The sequence below is a fragment of the Rhea pennata genome, chromosome 28 (genome assembly GCF_028389875.1).
Source record: "Rhea pennata isolate bPtePen1 chromosome 28, bPtePen1.pri, whole genome shotgun sequence".
NCBI lineage: Eukaryota > Metazoa > Chordata > Aves > Rheiformes > Rheidae > Rhea > Rhea pennata.
In genome coordinates, this window is record NC_084690.1 from 3573710 (window position 1) to 3592546 (window position 18837).

At 43.5% G+C, this 18837-nt stretch overlaps 1 protein-coding gene across 4 annotated transcripts in view; it reads right to left on the bottom strand.

Annotated features, from left to right (window-relative positions):
* PPP3CC (protein phosphatase 3 catalytic subunit gamma) overlaps positions 1 to 18837 on the bottom strand; it is a 38221-nt gene that overhangs the window by 10291 nt on the left and 9093 nt on the right. For all 4 annotated transcript variants that reach the window (XM_062596689.1, XM_062596687.1, XM_062596688.1 and 1 more), the window contains exons 2-5: positions 10067 to 10264; positions 9637 to 9761; positions 2467 to 2578; positions 255 to 400 (exon numbers count right to left, since the gene is read on the bottom strand). In XM_062596689.1, the coding sequence (XP_062452673.1) occupies positions 255 to 400; positions 2467 to 2578; positions 9637 to 9761; positions 10067 to 10264 (581 nt within the window). The remainder of the gene's footprint in view (positions 1 to 254; positions 401 to 2466; positions 2579 to 9636; positions 9762 to 10066; positions 10265 to 18837) is intronic.

The window sequence follows — 18837 nt, forward strand, 5'->3', positions numbered from 1 at the left end:
AAAAGTGCCTCTCCTCCAAGCATTTACTCAACTTGGCATACTCAGAGCTGGGGAATGCTGTTAGGCAGTTGCCATTAACTAGTTTACACTGTTAACTGTAAACTATGCTCTCCCTCTTAACTACCGCAGGAAAAGCCAGCGCCTCACTGCATCTGCAAACCAGGGCTGACAAAGTGGACACGCAAAAGGAACTGAATCCCAGTACCAACTGCCCACATACTCTGAAGTGTGAAAGGACCACAGAGATTACTTACTTTCCTAATGTCATCTAGACATGTGATTTCTGGAGACAGTCCTCCGTGAACACACAGAAATTGCTGGTTTAGGAGGGCAGCAAGAGGAAGACAGTCAAATGTATCCATACATGCATCATACACTCGCTCTGAATACTTGATTCGACCTGAAAAGGTGAGGGACCGGGGCGGGGGGAAGAGGGAGGAAGAGCGGGAAGAATTGAATTCATTTACACAAAGACTACTCATTCTGAAAGACGTTTTTGGTTTTTAATTTATTTCTTTTAGGGGGTGGTGGGGACGAGTCATTCATGTATCCTAGTGCACAAGGTATAAGAACAATTAAGCAAAACCTTAATCAGCCAAAGCACCAACAAGTAAGTTCCAGGAGTCTAACACGTACAATACGTGGAAACTCTGCTCCTATGACCTACTAAATTGAGCTTCGCATCTATGCATTAGCAAAAATACTGCCTTAAAAATCCTCATTGGACATCAGAAAAAAGGGTTCCACAGTGATCTGGATGCCATCAAGAATATCAATCTCACCTCTAGCTATTTTCTAGTATACCTGTACTGAGGTCAACATAGAATAGAGGCTAAGTACTTGCCACTGTAATAGAAATCTTGGGATACTAATAAAAAACCATCACATCGCTTTCATACATTCATATCACACCTCTAGACTCAAAGAATCTTACCAACCTCAGCTGCTATGCAGATTACATACTGGGAAATGCAGCAGCTGTTTAATTTGGCACAGCAATATTACATAGCCATTTAAGACGGGAATTGTCTTTTCAGCTGGACACGAGTGCTTTGAATCTGCTAGAATTTGACCAAGGCGCCTACAGTTAAGTGAATCTTTACACAGGATCTTTCAGGGCTACAAGTGATCATGATCTAGATGCCTCATCTTAACAGAGGTGAAGATGTTCCAAAAAATTGAACAGAGATAACAAGGCCTTCCTGAAAGTGGCTTAGCTCTTACAACAAGCCTCCAAGTATGTTCAGAACGTCCCTCTGCATTCCGTGTTAAAGCAGACAGCAGGATTCGAGATCACCAAACCAAGTGCATCCTGAGGTCTTCTTTCACCTGCAACCCCTTCACAGGGCAGCAATATGTTATCACAGCCAGATCATCAAGAAAACCCTATGACTACTATAAAACATGTTTCTGTTTACAAGAAAAATACATGAATGGGAAGTTCACCTTTCCTCCACCTTTATTTCAGAAATGCTAAAAGGTTTCTTCAGCTACTTGCTACTACACAGGAAGGGGAAAGGCAGTATCTTCTCTTTTCCAAAGAGGAAAATCTACTACCTCTCACATTCTGGTTCAAATTGAGCCCAGCTCAATGGGAGCTCATCTACCACCATCTGATGACTACAGTATCCAGCAGAGAGGCGGCTGATGTTTTTCAACCCATTTCTGAGTAAACAGATGTCATTATCTCAATACTTATCAGCCTTACCCCATCCTGCAGCATCCAGAGCTGAAGGGCTAAAGACTGGGCTTGTGCCTTGCCAATAACTATTCCTTGAGGTCAGGTCCTTGAGCAACTATTCCCTAGTAGAGAACAGCATATTGCTGGTGTATATCTTTTTTATTGCTTGGAGGAATGTCTGCCATTCTCAGGGGAGAGGGGTCATTCCCCAATCTTACATCAGTGTTAGTTTAAAAATATGTAAATGCTGCGTGAAACTATCTTTAACTAATCTAAAATGATCTTAAAGGTAATGATTCTCCCTGGTGCAAACACTGAGGAACAAATCCTTTATTTGCTTCCAATTGTAATCACTGATCCCAGCTGCACAATCTGGAGCTGAAAGTCATTTGGCAGTAATTATATGTTGCTGGGCCTGAAAGTCAGGGGTGGGGGGAGGACAGGGGGACACAGTGTGTATGTGTGTCTGCAACTGGCTTGTCAGCAAGACAAGGAAATGAGCTCCCGTTTCTGCCATCCGTGTTCATTCCTTGTTACCAGAAGGCCACATCAACATGCATTCAGTACTTCACAGGACTTATATTGCTGGGTTTTTTTAGCAGCAGCCAAAACAACTTGCTAGGAAAAAAGCTACCTATGCAGGGAAAAAGACAACAGGTTGGTACAGCTCCATTTTTGAGAGCTACCAATATTACCCATGGCAGGCACAAAAATTAAGAGCCTCACCTGGTTACAACAGAGTTGACATTCAAATCCTTACACTGCTGAGATCTGGATATACTTACATTCCTGCTTAAAGGTGAAGTATTCTGTGAGGTGTCTGCACTCATGGTTCCCTCGAAGGAGGAACAATGTTTTGGGATGATTTATCTTTAAACTCCATAAATACAGCACACACTGCAAGAGAGGGAAGCAGAAGATGGCATGTAATAAAAACCTTTTATAGGGTACTAACCATCCATAGACTTCACTAAGTGTTTCTGGGAAGACACCCAACAAGCTGATTTCAAAGTGGAACCCTGATAGAAACCCAGCTCCATAATCGGCAGTAGATCTTATCTTGGCCAACTCCACAGTGGGGGAAAGCCACACTGCGCATTTCTCTATACTAGGCCTGAGTTGGAGAAGTGACAAATGAGATTGCATTCAACTGAAACCGACTCTGGGCTGGGTGGGGGCAGCTTTTCCTTCCAGCAGAAACCAAAGCAAAAAGCAACCCATTTTCAGAGCAACAAAGCAAAACCAGATGCGCAGTAAAATGTGTAATCCAGATGTCCTGTTGCAACGGGAACCAGAGATCATCAAGCACAACAGACTTAACCATCTTGCTAACCATTTTATCAAGTGCATTAAACATCAAAAACTTAAACTTGATCTTCACTGCATGTTTTTTTCTTTTCTCCCTACTTCTGTTTTTGTGCTTACACTATAGTCATGTGAAGTTCAAGTTCAAAACAGGAAAACCCTAGCCAGAAAAAAAAAAAGCTTAGTAAAGCCTTCTGGCTTTGAAAAGGGCTTTCCACATCCCCTATCTGAGTAGCAACACCTGTAAAAAGATCATCTTTGATGAGGCACAGACCAAAGTCAAATTGAAACAATCTTTTCAGCAGGCCCCAGAAATATTTTACGACGGTTTCCCAAGGAGGCTAAAGGAAGGGGAGTGCTGGAAAGCAAGCACACTTACCTTTCTGCACTCTGCGCTGCTAAGCCGACAGTTAAATCAGCTGATATCTAAGTATGGGGAAATGTTACCACATTTCCCTTGTTGATTTTGAGTGCTGGAAGGACAAGCCATAATGACAACAAGCTTTAAAATCTGGATTAAAGCTTCTAATAAGAGCTTACCCTTTAGGCTGACATGCCACAGAAACGGCACATTCTTTCAGAATGGGAACCATGGAGTCTGTCAACAGTTTTACACTTAAAAACACCGCTGGTCTGGTGCAAACAACTCCAGGAATCAGCTGCTGTGGCATGGAAATGGCCTCCAGGACCAAAATAAACCCACTTCAAACTAGTTTCCAGTACAGATATCTTAGAATTTCACTGTTCAAATACTATCATATCTAAGGTAAGGTTTACATTAGTCATTCTAGCCACATGCAGGGATCCAATGAATCCCAAGGATTTCTAAAGCACTCGTTTCCATCTAACTCAAAATTAAAACTCTACAAAAAAAAAAAAAAAAAAAAAATCAAAAAAACATCTGGATTACAAATACAGAATTTTAAAATTGAACAGCAACAGCGCCAGGGACAGTGTTGGATAATTTAAGCTCTGGTTAGGGCTAACAAAAGTAATGTTTTATTATATCTATTAACAGGAGGAATGCTCCCAACAAAAACATTTATAATTATGCTGTGATTTAAAGCTTTAGCCTGCTGTGCTTGCATCCTAAGTGTTATATTTCTGGGCTATCATGAGAACTGGAAAATGAAAGTCACTATAAATGAAATAAAGGATTTGCTAAGGACTGGAGAAAGCCACCAACCTTCGCTTCACTATTTCAAAGCAAAGAAAGAATGTAAAGATACACCATCAATAAAGAAGAGAATATTAGGATTTAAAAGCTGTTTTAGCATTAATGATATTTACAAGGCTAGCAATGTGGAAAAGGGATATTTTAAAATGCTTTAAGAGTATTTTAAAATGGAATGCTTTAAAATTATTTTAAAATGGAATGGAAGTGAACAGAGCTGCTCAGCACCACAATTCTTCTGGTAACACAGCAGCCAAACCACATAACTCTAGAGCAAACTTCTTTTGCAAGACTGGAGTTCCACATGGTTTGTAGCTATTTCGTGAACAACTACAAAATTTGGGGGCTGATCGACAGAAAGGTACCAGTGGGTTAATGACGAGTGAAGAACATTCAACAGAGCTGGAACAAGAAACAAAGCAGCCTTCTACATTCACATGCATCAGATGTTTCCTGGTGTTTTGCACAGATCCTTTTCCCAGATTTTCAAGGCACTGTGCCCAGGAATTGATTACTGGATATTTACAATAGCCTAGTAGCAACTTGAGACAATTATGGATTACTAGATTTAAATACTCCATTTCTCTTTCCACTCTGCCTATCAGCTTGAAGCCCAAGGCCAAGCAGTCAGGCCTGTGCCCATTTGATACAGCTTTCACTCAAAAGGCTCTCACAAGAGGGAAGCTCAGCTCGTCGCGGTGGGTGAACTGCAAGAGGAATTGCTACCTGCGATCCAGTGCAAACGCAAGAGGGATTGCTGCCAAACCTGCCTGCAACCAGCCGCAATGCAACCTCATGTACAATTTATAAAAGCCAGCATTCATGAGAAGGTTATAAACTTTGAGCCTGCCAGCACATTTTGAAGTAGGCACAGAAGAAACAGCATGCGGGAATAGCGCAGCTGGGTCCGGGGTGCAGCCCAGAAATCTACGTTAGCAATAATTCTTCAGCTGGACATGGTGGATAGCTGCAAAGGGACACAATAGTTGAGCAACACTACAGGAAAGTATGATATTAAAGGCACTAAATGGAAACTGCAAGGAGAGCGAAGCCAACTCACTTTGCACAGCTCAACACCAAGCTGAAAGCCAGTATTGGACGGATTTCCTCTTTCCACTGGCCATGCACATCTGCCTTCTAGAGACAGACCTGCAGCAGGGAGAAACCAGGGCTCGCTGTACAGACTGCACGCTCAACAGCCCAGTGCTCCTCCGGGCAACATCCCTCCTTCGTGATTCTCCGCTGCTTCCTTTCAGTACCATCAGAAACGTGTGCATCTCTGCACACACACACAAGGCAAACAAAGCAGTTGGGGCTAATTTGAGGTTTACAACATTGACTGGATCTTTTTAGTATTTAATTATTCTGGATAACACACTACATTCTAGTCTGGCAAAAATTACTGTCTAATTCCCTAATTATACAATGATAACATGTCCCATTTATAACTGAATTTGGAAAACCAGTCTGGCAAAGGTATGTACCATTATCGCTCCATCTTTACTGACGGATATACTCTTTCCATAGATTCTATTGGTATCACCTTATAATTAATAAAACAATTCTATTCATTGTATTATGGAAGTTTTGGCATCGCCAATCAGAACAGTCCATTGCTGAGTAACAGTGAGAGAGACCTCGCCTGCGTAAAGGCCAAGAGGTGCAACTACAAGCTTAATAAATGAACAAGCACTTTGAAGGAGTCATCTTTTCCACTTGCAGACTGACGAGAGAATCCTTCGTCAGGATGCTGTCTCATCAACATCACAAAATGGAGATGTTTAGCCTGATTTCCTTGCTGCCTGTCAGTCCCTTCCCTACAACATTTGTGTCCATGAACTAAATCCAAATAAATTCGACAATTGCCTCAAAAGCAATTAAAAAACCAAAAACATCCCAGTAACTGAATCAGAGAAAGAAGAAAAAGTCTTCCCCGAGGAACAGGGGAAGAAGCCAACTGACCAAAGAGCAAATGTGTAACTCCAGCCAAGCAGCAACTCTCTTGTCCGGTGAGGCTGGGGTTATGACACCAGAGAAACAAAGGAATAATCCATACCCTACCTAGTTCATGGAACGATTAAAAAAAATATATATATATATACACACACACACACACACATATATAAAAACAGACCAGCAAAATGAGTCAGAGCTTGCAGAACAGAACTGCAGATCCATCACGCCTCTGTGGGGCCCCCAAATACGTGCAAGAGACACCGTGATGCTGCCAGCTTCCCTTGCACACCGCGGCACTAACGCAGAGAGGCGAGCGCCCGGGAGGGGAGCAGAGCTCAGCTCAGCCTCTCCGGCCCGGCCTTTCCCACGGGGCCGCTCAAACACCGGCTAGCCTCGCTCTTGCAGCGGGCTTTGCGGCGGGGACTGAAAGGACTCTGCACAGTTCTCTTCCATTAGGCATCAGCAGCAGTCTCAGTTTTCACGCAGCTGCTTCCCTTCCCCCACTTTTTTTTTTTTTTTTTTAAGCACTGTTCATGGCCTCATTATACTTTCTGGGAATGAATGTTTTTAAATGAGAATTTCCCTAAGCCAGAGGCCTAGAAATAATTTGCTGAAGATATCCAACTGAGCTGATGAACGGAGGCTTTGGGGCTTTTTAAAGGTTCTGTCTGAACGGTAAACTGCTGCTTTTACCTTGAAAACCAAATATTCACAGCAATAGGGAAAACTTACAAGGGTTATGTGGGCAGCTAGCAAGCAGCCCAGTTTGCCTTAACACCTCCTTGGCTCCCAGTTTTGCATCTTGTTTCCTGATTGCCTACATCAGGATGCAATTACACAATTACCTCCTATTTCATTCAGTTAAAAGGTCATGATTATCAGCTGCTCTGGGCAGGCACTCGATAATATCCCCACCCAGTATATGGATGCACAAATTTGTGCTGAGACTCGTGAAAGCCTGATGCTGCTGCTGTTCTTCACCTTTCCTATGGTGAAAGCACAGCCAAACCTGGAGACCTTTCAATCACCTGAACCTCTGTGATAAAGTGAGCACAGCTGCAAAACTAAAACATTCAAATACCATTGATCTTTGCATTTAGGAGGCCAGTTGCTACAGCTGCCAGCAATGTTTGCATTTTATAAAAAACTCCTCCAAAAAAACACAGGCACATATTAGGTGCTTTTAACTCTTTGCTTATAGCTATCATCCAAGTCAGCTGCTAAACTGCTGCCATTTCGCTATAGAAACCAGCGCTGCTGAGGCTGCTACACACCCAAGTGGGAATCTCTTAAAACACACAGGCTGCACTTTGCAGTAGGTGGGGGAAAGAGAGGCACACATCAATAAGAACAACGGAATCAAGCCTTCTAATTCTGCTTTATTAGTGACATTCGGCTCAGCCCCCGCACGTACTAATCAAAGCCCACCCTGATTCGTGAAAGATCAGTGCTAGTTCTGTGGGGTAAGAGTGGTTGGTGGCTTTCTCCCCCCTACTGCAGACAAAAAGGGAAAGGGGAAAGAGGAGGGTCAAGAACAGCATGAAAAGCTTCATGCTGAGAGCTTACAAAGACCAACTGCCCAAGGGCTCTCAAGTCCCCAAAATGCTGGGCTGCTCTGCACAGGCCCCTGTGCTGGAGTGTCAGGCCTCAGCCAAGACCTGATGATGAAGGATTTCTCTGCCTTACTACAGCTTTCAGGCCTTCCTCCTGAGAAGGAAAACAAAACCAAGAACAACCTCCTCTCCCCATCAATTCTGTTCTCCAAGATGGACTCATCCACCCTTCTGGAATTTTTCAATACTATCACAATATGTAGAGGTCATGGCACTAATCCCAAACACAGACACTCACTTGTGCAGATCTGGCAGTAAAATACCCAAGTTAGAACAACCACAAGGTAAGAGCACAGGATGGGAAAAGCATGTTACCACCCACGATCTGTGAAATTCATGTGTAGACCCAGGATAGAATAATCTCATTTGAAAGTTTTTCAGTTAATTCCCCCCTCAAAAAACCTTCCTATCTCAGAAACAGTTGCTACACAACAATGTAAACTTTTCTAGGTAAATATACTTAAACGCACACACATTTTGCACAAATCAAACAATTTAAACAATTGTATGCCTGTTCTTCCCCTTCCTCCCCAGGGAGGTTACAGGGTTCCTCCTGCCAGCACCACCAGAAATCCAACAGCCACACACAACACTGCCTTTGAGCATCCACGTGTCCACTACTCCGGAAACTGTTCATTGTTGCACTTTGGCTTACAGTCAAAATTTAGGAACACATGAAGTATAAGGGTGGAAATAAGTCAGAAAGCTGTTAAAGCACAAGCTGTATGCAGTACCCTCCCAAACTCTCTGCAGAATCCTTCAAGCAACATTCACATTAACTGCCTGCATTTGACTTGAGAGTTCCTCCCCAAAAATTTAGCTAACTGACTTCTGTACAGAAAAATTCCTTTGCAGACCCAACAGTGCAGCTATTCCTTAAGCGTGGCACGTGCCTTTCCTATGAGAAGCCAAAATGATTTCATAACACTTATTCTGTTACTTCCAGGTTCCACCATCACTGGTTTTGCCATCTTTCATGCCCTTAGTTTCTCAAATGTCACCTGTCACCTTGCCTCCACCTGGAATACGCATTCCTCTTCTACTCAACTCTGCCTCTGTGCGAGGAGAAGGCTGCAATCCCTTGGGGTCTGCAGCATTTGCTAACAGCTTTCCCAGGCTGCCTGCTTTGTCATTGGCAAGTCTTCAATGAGTCAGAAGCAGCCATGGGTACCCATCAATTACTTTGCCCTTTAAGACCAACAACTCACAGCGCTACCCAGTACTTGGTCAGTAGCAACCCACAGAGCTGCAAAATCCTAACATGATGCCGGATGTTCCACAGATGTCTGTAACGTGACAGCATTATTGTGACAAGGCAGATTGTCACATAGGCACAGCATGACAATTCAAGGCCTCGGCACTAAGCTTGTGGGTCTCAGCGAGATGCACAGCTCCCCAGGTGATACAGTGCTCCTTTCTCCTGACCCCACCTACAGCAATGCAAGGTTGATGCTTTCAAGGGGACAGCAGGGAAGCAATGACTCAGTAGTGTAGTGCTTTCTTTCCACCCCTAAGCTGAATCCTGCAAGTTTTTAAACGTTTGCTTCCCACTGCCTTGTAGGATCCTGTTGCCCGCAATATACAATCAACTCTCCCTCTTATTCAACTGACTGACAGCTACAAGTGATATTAAAACCAGAATTCAGAAGCCAGAGTTCAGACATTAGCCCCACCGCTGCTGTTTAGCTCTGTCACTGTATGAGGACAATTCTCCACTGTGAGTAATGCTATGTTTGAGCAACACTTTTTCGCCATCGTTGTACTGCAGGTAAGTTACCTACAATGTGGTTTTCACCATATGCAAAATGATACTAGAGGATAAGATTCATCATAAGAGAGATCTGTATTTGCTAGATAATTTCAGCACTGCTAGAACTAACATCAACAGGCTCAAGTTTATTTGTCACCTCTATACTGAAGTAGCCTCTGTCCACGTAGTCTCCCAGAAAGAGGTAGCGGGTGTTATTGGGTGATCCTCCAACTTCAAATAACTTCATCAGGTCAAAAAACTGCCCATGAATGTCACCGCACACTAGGGTAGGAAGAATAGCACAAAAGAGGGTCAGAATTACATGCTAAGAAAAGAAAGGTCATGACAGCAACAGGGAGCATAGCATGGCTTCACTCTGACCTAAGCCACCCCGCTTTATATCCAGCTTCTGTAAAGATGTACTCAATCTACATGAGCAAAATCCTCTCTTCTAAGAGTTAAGACAGTTTAAAAACCTTACTGCCCAAACACTAGTCAAAGGAACACAGGAAAAAATCTGCTACTTTGAGCAGCCTGTTTCCTAGATGGGCATCATTTACAACCGCAGCTGCAGAAAGCTCTCTGACCTGTGATCGGAGCCTCCACTTCGATCATTGTCTTCTCATGCCTAAGAATGGCAGCCCCATCATTGATTATCTTCAACGCCGCATCCTCTTCCAAGCGCCCTTCCTTTACCAAGTGGCTCTTCAAGACGTCAAGCCTAGGCTTCCCGTCCTCAAACACCTCCTTCAGAGTGAGCCGCTGCGTGGGAGGAAACGGGACAGCTGGAAATGGAAGCGAAGAAGTTAGCAACATGTCTCCTTCGGAGGAAGGAATTACAGTCTTTTTTGCAGGAGACGATTGTTCCAAGCTTAAAGACGAGCGTACATTCAGAAACACACTTTCACTAAAATTATACTCTCAAATACCAAAAGAAAAGCTATGCTGTCAGAGCAACCAAAGCTACACCCCTCAGCATACTTATGAAGTTGTCATATGCAGACTAAATGCCATATGCAACCACAGAAAATACAGGCAACAAAGCTATCTCCAAACTCAGTGAGCCTAGCTGCCATCATAGTGTTGCGTTATAACAGGACTGCATGCAAATACCAGCAAAAGCAAGAAGAAAAACGTACTGGTTCCCAGAAACCAGCAATTTAAGGTAGGAGGACCAACATTTACAAGTCTAGCTTCTCAGGAAACTGCACCTACACATAAAGCAGAAGCTGCCTTTACCACACAACAACCTCGCATCTCTCTCAGGACAGGCCGTTGTAAGGGCGACTTCAAAAAGCTTAACCCCAAGCTTAATAATGGTTAATCTCAATGAAATCCCATGTATAAGGCAAGTATTTTTACAGCACTCATCTATTTGTAATACATTACCTAATTTTTAAATCTAGATACAAAACAACAATAAAAAACGTTATTTTCATGCTAGGCAACTCTCATCTATGAGAAGGTGACCTCTAGCAGAAAGGAAGTGCATGTATCACAGAAATAACAGTTACGAGTGAGAACATTGGACTTACTCATCCACCTTCTCCTAGGACAGGTTAATAGGGAAGAAAAAAAAAAAGTCGAACAAGTGACCATTGCACAATACTGAAAGGCTACACAGTGTCTTAATTCAAAATAAAATTGCAGGAAGGAGGCCTGGATGTTTGTGAAACAAAGAGAAAAACTGGAAATAAAATGCTGTCAAGCAGATGTGAAAGCGCACCGTTCCAGCTAATGGCAGCTCCATTGCACCGCTCAGCAATTTGCATCTTATCACCAAGATGCAGCACAGAGATCATCCGAGGTCCTGGAGTCCATTTCCTTCTCAAAACAACCAAAATAACCAGTATCTCCTCAGTCATCTAGTTCAGCCCTTTCAACATCCTTGTCACAGCAGAACCAAGCAGATTAGGATAATGCCCTACTGAGGGAGCAATTCTGCAGGGTGGTGGAAGAGGAAGAGATCTGGGGGTAGCTGTTGCTCCTCGGGCCTCCCCGGGGCAACGCATGCCATTGCCACGTGCACAGTGGCAAGAAAAGTGCCTTATGCACCTGGGAGAGGACTCCGGGGCACAGGGACCGTGAGACCGCTGGCCAGACCCCCTAACCCTTGCTGGGTGACCCCCAGGCTATCCCCAAATCACAAAGGCAAACGGGGGCCCGTTTTAACCGTTCTCACTCAGCCAGCCTGCTGCCGAGGACGCAGCACCTCCAGCACGCACCGCCTGCAACTGTACCCACTCGCTGGATAATGTGCCACCTCTTCCACATCTCCCGCTTCTCTGACATGATCGTGCCGTGTGGTGAAAGACAGATTTGCACTTAACTTAGTAATCCAGCTAGAGGAGAAAAATATCACTGATATGCAAATGCAGTCGACGCTCTTACCAGTCATCCACTAAAGACATCCCGGGTGCCAAACCATGTCGAATTTAACAGGCGTAGCAACAGTCCTGGTCAAATAATACAGTAACTAACAGTAATGCAACGAGCTCTTTTAAATGCAAATAGGGTAGCTATTTAGTTTAGAAACCCAGGGGGCAGAGAGAAAAGCAGAAAGACAGCACAAGAGATTCTTTGCAGCTGAACATCAATTTTCAAATAACGTGAAATGTAGGACAGAGGAGAACAAGAGCAGATATAATGAAAGGGAACCCAGCGCCTGCAATAAGGTGGCCCTCTTTCATCTACTGCTTTGAAAGTTTTGCTCTACCGGTTATGCACTTGCTAAGTGCCCAACATGCCTTGAATAGTTCAGGACACATGCAGTGCCTTCCCCAAGGAGCCTCCAATTAAAGAGGTTTAGGCAAAACCCCTGCATGTACCAACACAAGCTTGACACCGTATTTTTACTGCATATATTACTCATCTCTATTGCCTAAGGAAAAAAGGTGACCTCTGGTTACTGATGAAAAATTCTACATTTTGCAGAATTTAGCATTTTTCCCCACGTTTCCTGGATTTGCTTAATGACAGCACCATTTGCACTGCAGACACAGGCAGAGAGAAGCTGCAGGTCTGACATATAAATAGGTTCAGATGGAACAATGGAAGCCAAAAAGATTTCCGTGCAAATGCGTGCACAGGACTCAACTGCGGGAAATCGAGGCTTCGGGACATACTGCAGCGAGTGACTGGCAAACAGCTTGCAAGAACTTCTACAAACTAGGCAGTTGTCCTAGCATCTGCCATTTGACTCTAAAGGATGTGAGAGAGCATCTGAAGGTCAAGCGATTTGTAAGGAAAAGACGATTCAAGAGAAGTAGGAACTTTTCAGCACAATATTCTACATCATTACACTTCTAGGCCTTCAAAAATAGCCACTAATTTCAGAGCCAACTTGAGTTAACAGTGGTAGCTAAGAAAAAAGCCCACAGAATTTTGGATAAAAGTTTTCACGAAAATGGCATGTAATCACAAGAGCAGTAATGCCCATCCCATAATTCAGAAAAGATCTATGGAAAGCTTCTGGCGTGGTCTGCTTTGCCTTTTCTTGGTAGCCCTAGTGAGCAGTTACGCAAGATAAAATATGAGGATATGCTGATGTGAGCAGCCAAGAACTTTTATGTAAGTTTTCACTGCTGGCTTTGTACAACTCAACTCCCACAAGGAGCTGGGCACGATAAGGAATCAGCTCCCGCTCTGCTCTGCCAGTCTGCAAGCCAAGCCTCAGCAAGCGTGAAGCGAGATTTGGGGAGAGAAATCTGCTCCAGAGAAGCAAGAGAGAGAAGGATCTTTCTGAGGATGTATACACACAACAAAGGCCTCGTAGGAGCCCCTTTTCTGCTTGATGTTTCCTGCTATCCCACCCTGAAAAAGTGCTCGATTCCACAAGCCAGTTGTGCAGCACTCAAACAGCAGACATTGGTGCTGTGATACACCAAGAGAATCATCAAGCTCTTCAAAAGTATGTGGGGGCTGCATGAAAAAGTCCTCCCCGCACCAGCAAGTCATCAGAAAGTATGCACTTGAGCCGAAGCATTAGCAAAACTGAAAACCACCAATGATTATGTTTCCTGCATTCAGCAAGTGAGGAGGACAAGTACTTAAGTAATTAGTGTTGTCAAAGCAAGTAATCCGGTTAGTCGGTATAACTCGTATAAAGGCTTTAATCAACTCAGTGCAAGCAGTTATCTGACACACTAACATCCGTTTTTTTTTTTTTTTTTTAATCTGAATGTTATCATCGCTAATGCTCAATGCTACTGAAGTGACCAATCTTGTAAGAAAGTGTAGAGGAAGAGTGTCCTTGCTGGAGCTAGAGTTTGCTTGCAGAAAGCAGTGGCACAGTGCTTAGAGCAAAAGCTTAAACCATCAGACTGACGCCTTGCTCAGGGGCTAAAACCTCACACCTTGAGGCAAGGGAAGAGCAAAGTGTCCTGTCCACTTCCTGCTCCTATCTGCAGGTTGGAGAAGTATGTCCTCATCTCACAAAAAACTTCATGGCTGCTGACAGACTGCCAAAGCACCACAAAGAGACAAAGTGCTAAACTCATCCCTATAGCCAGTTCCTTCCTTACACTGCCCACCAGCAATGGTTAACAAAAATAAAGGATAAAACATTCACAACATTAAGCTTGTTGTTGCTGTGATCTTCATGCCATCTTCTCTTTGCTTACATCATCACACATTGCACCCAGTCTAACTTGCATAATGAAATCTTTTAGGTCTGGGGCTTATGATTTTGCAAGGGCATCAAAACACAGCCTATAGATTGCTGAGAAAAAAAGCTATTCTAGTAATAGCACATACCTTGCACCCCAAAGCACTAGCAAAAGAACACAAGTGCAAGCGAACTTTGAAATGTAAAATGGATTAAAAGGTCAGCTGTGCTTTAAGGAGCACACTGAAAGGATAGCAATAGCTTTGCTGAACTACAGTGCAAGACTGGTCTGCAGAAAAATTAATGCAGATTTGCCAGTCCAGTGGCATGTGGGTATTCTCAGCCTAGCAACTGAAAAAGAGGCTATGGATAGGTAAATATTGGAGAATTTGACAGAAAGCTGCTTTTCTACCATGAACTCTGCAAAATCAGAGAGCTGAGAGTCCACCGGCAAATGAGCTCATCCACTTGTCCCTCCACTGCTGCCCAAAGACTGTATTCCTCCAGGAATGCCTGTGCCATGCAAATGTGCACGCTACCACATCCATGCTTAAGCTGTGCCCGTCACTTAAACCTAATCATGGCTCCTTCAGCACAGACAGGATCAAATCATGTAATCTATCATCGATAGGGGTTAAAACAAAACGAAGATCTTGCCATCCCTGTGCTGGAAAATGTGGCAGCAGTTGAGGTTAAACAAGGATAGCATTTCTAGGAACAAAATAGGGCTGACTGATCCACACCTCCAGAAAGAACAGGCCAATACCACGGAAGAGAAAACAAAGCGATTCTCATATTATTGTTTATATATTCAAGAGTCACTTGGATGACTGTACAAAGCAACAACCAGGATTCATTACTGAAAAAGGAGCAAGTAGTATTTGCTTAAAGTGACAACTACAACAAGACTTAATTGGTTCCATGACCAGCTGGGGCTTCCAAGGAAAAGGAGGTGTCTTCTCGCAGAGGGGCAAGTGAGGCTTGAAGCCCACAAAAATCACCCAGGATTAAAATGCTCAGTAAGCAACTCGAGAGATTACGCTGCAATTCCTGACACCCACATGGGGATGTATCTAAAGGGCATTTAACGCAATAGCCTCCTTCCCTGCTTGTTCCTAGTCAAACGCGTGATATTACAGGCAGCTAGTTGAGCAGATGGTTACAGATGTACTTTGGGGAGAAAAAGTACATTTTAGACATTCTGAAACAGCCAGTACTGCCTAGGCAAAACCAAGCAAAGTCAAAGCCATCATTTCTATACTCAGAAAAGCATCGTAAGGTACTAACAGCTTCCAACTACTAAACCCTCTCCATTTGTGCTAGAAGGCATCTAAAATATGTGACTGACGGTCAGCTAAAATTTTGACAATTCAGGATGTCTCTCTGCCGCACTGGAGATCTAAATGTTGAGAAAGTCAGACGCAGCTAACAAAGGTAGAAACATCCACAGTAAAAAGACTGCATGGGAGGCATCTGTATTGCCTTTGAAAGGCTAAGAAAAAGCTACCTCCCGTGTTGAACTATGGACAGCATGAGCAGGAGGTCAGTGGTTTTTTTCTTTTGGAAATTGGAAAAAAAAATAGTCTAATGTTATTTTTATCAGACATCTTCTCTATCTCTATTCCCATTCACATGTAACCTACATTACGTTATTCAGAGTCGAGCAAAGATTATTAGAGCTCAAACTGAGCCAACGGACTAGGAAGCAATAATCTGGAGAAGTCCACCTGGTTCAGTGACGAAAGGTAACAGCAATGCCATTTTGTGTTCACAGAAGGCTTAAGTTTCAGCAATGTGCAAAGCTTTAACAGTAATTAACAGGGAACAAATACTTGGAAGGCAAGTGATGGATGACATCTTTATCACAGCTACACAGCAATGCACCAGCCAATCTGCTCTGGTATTTCCCTATTATGGGGTCCCGCGACAACATCTTCCTGTGGTCCAAGACCACATGGCATGCCTCCCTCACCCAAATATGCAGAACCCATTGAGCCAGCTCCTATAGCACTTATTTTTTAACCTCAGAATACTTTGGAAACAGCTACAACGAAGAACATGTGTGAGCTGGGAAGTTAGCAGAGGGCTACCGCTTCCAATTTCAGACGAAGAGCCTCGCAGGCAGGCAGAATGCAACCGCTCCTCCTGCAACGGGGTAGCCCCTCTGGCCACTGTTAAAATTTTGCAGGAACCTGTTTCATCCAGTAACTGCTTCAGCAGCTCAGAGGCCGTCACAACCGACCAGCTCTTTGAGGCTATTTGGAATCAGGCAGCCCTTTCCTGCCTTGCCAAGGTCATCTGCCCAAACACCTACGAAACCCAACTAGACTGCAAGTACAGGGTCCACCAGGCAGATTTAAAGAGATGAGAGCATAAAACCACACTTCAAACCAGAGCCTCAAGGGAAAAAGTCCTAGTCATCAACTTTTTACTACAATCAAGATTTCAAGCATTAATGCCACATAATGGCCGGCTGGAATATTCAGAAAGCCAAGCAAAGCAATATGAAAGAATGTGGAGGTTCTTACACTTAAGACTAAAAGCAAGGATGGGTTGAACCTCAGCAGTGAACGTAAACGTGTCAAATTCAAGCTTCCTGTTGCTCCTAATATTTATTAGCAACTACCAATTTTTCTATGTAATAACCTCTACTTCTTGAAATTACGATCCATACATGTTTTTGGTCATAAAAACACCAACTTTTTCTTGCTTTAAGAATCCCTATGCTCGTTTGCATGAAATTTTCTCTCCCCTAGAGTGCCTCAGGGTAAGTTTACATGAGACAAAAATGGATGTGTTCTTGATACCAATTTTTCAAAGCCTGGACCAAGCCCTGACAAATAATCTGTGTCATTTTTCAGTCTGAAGCAATGCTGGCACAGGAGTCCTCATATTGCTATGTCAGAATATTACTTCTCTCCAACTACAGAAGCAATGTGGAAACAAAAACATTAAGTATAGCGAATATATTGCGCCTCCAGCCTCCTACCACCTGAGAAAATAAGTAACTTATCCCCATGACACTGAATTGTGCTAGCATAAATAATATTCGTATCTCAGAAGAGTCACCAAGTAAAGCAAACACCTTCCTTGCGTAAATTCTGCAAGAGCCAGAAACAATTATTATTACAGTTCCTGTCTGCCCTGCTCCAAACTTTTGCATGTTCCCTCTACTCTTCTGAGGGCAGTAATTTTTCTTTGTCATTATGAGAAAGAGACCCTGGATTTCAGAGGCTCTAAGCATTCACAAATGGAGTGAAAAAGGAGTTGTGCATCTCACATTTGAGGCAACTTTATACCTAGAGTCTTTGCTATGGGGACTCCAGCAGCCTGGAGGGCCACAGATCTTCACACAGCTCCTGCCTTCAGTGTCAGCTACCCATCGAAATCGTCATTCCCTCTACCCTCATTAACATCCAAGACTTTGGGTATCTTTCTCAACAATTCTGCAAGCCTAATTCCCTACTAAATGGCAGCTACTTCAAATATACAGGAGCATTAAATGCAAGAGTTTACAACTCCCCAGTTCAACCCAAAACTAGTCAAGAGTTGTGCTACTGGAACTGAAGGCAGCCTCTTCATATGCAACTGGTTCAGAAAGCTCGCTCTGCTCCTCATCTTGAGCCAGATCCTTTTGTGTAGGACAGCTAGAACATCTCCTTTCCATAAACCTTAAAAAAGGAAAAAAAAAATCTGTATTGTACTTAAAATCCTTCCAAGATGAATGATTTCTTCGAAGGGGGAGAGACACAGTAACAGTCATCATGATACGAGAGTCACAGGAAACTGAGAAAGACCAATCAACTGAGCCATTCCCATCAGCAAGTCTCTTTACCTATCAGCTACCTTCCAGTAATTCAAGGAATAACACCCGAATCCTGAGGCCCCATTTCCTCTCAGTTACTAGAATTTGGTGCGCACAGTCTATTCAGAAGCCATGTGCATTTAATTCCCCCAAAAGCAAGTGACAGTCCTGTGCATCAAAACACGAATACAAACACAGCATGTGCTAAAAGAGCACAATCCAGACCATACTTACAGTTCCTATGGCTCTGCAGAACTACCAAGAGTAAAGCCAAGAGGCTAGAAAATAATAAAAGATACCTAAATTGAGTCCACGGGTGCATTTTGGAAACCATACAGCTTCTAAACCTTATAGCTGCTACACTGAACTGTGCTCATGAACTCTTTAAAAACTTTAACCAGGATAAAGTGTAATTATCCTTAAACTATTTTTCTGCTGGCAAAACATCTAGCACAGACAGTAAAATAGTGCATCAGACTAGAAGAATAAAGGCTCTTTTGCCAAAGTAAACCAAGGCTACTCAGGAAGTTTTACTGATACGGCTCTGCAAACCAAGATTTCCCAAGGCAGACAAGCCTGGAGACAGCTGAAGAAGGCCACTCTCAGAGGCTGCTGAACTGCTAGGTGGAGCTGGGCATACATGCAGGGATGTGGCACTGCGCTCTCTCTTTAAGTGCACTATGCGCCTCCTCAAAGAGCTGGGTGAGATTAAAACCAGGAGTATTTAATTAGAACAGAGGCGACTTAAGGCTGTCACTGCACATCAGCTGCATAGCTCTTAGCTAGGAGAGCCATCCACAAACCTTCCACTATGTAAATTAACTCTTCACGCATGGATTCCTGCCTGCCGCTGGGATTTCCCCACGAACGAAGCTGAACTTCAGCTGCAGCTGAGACCCAGATTCAGACCGCACGTCTTCCAGGAAGCCCAGCAATGCTGGTCTTAT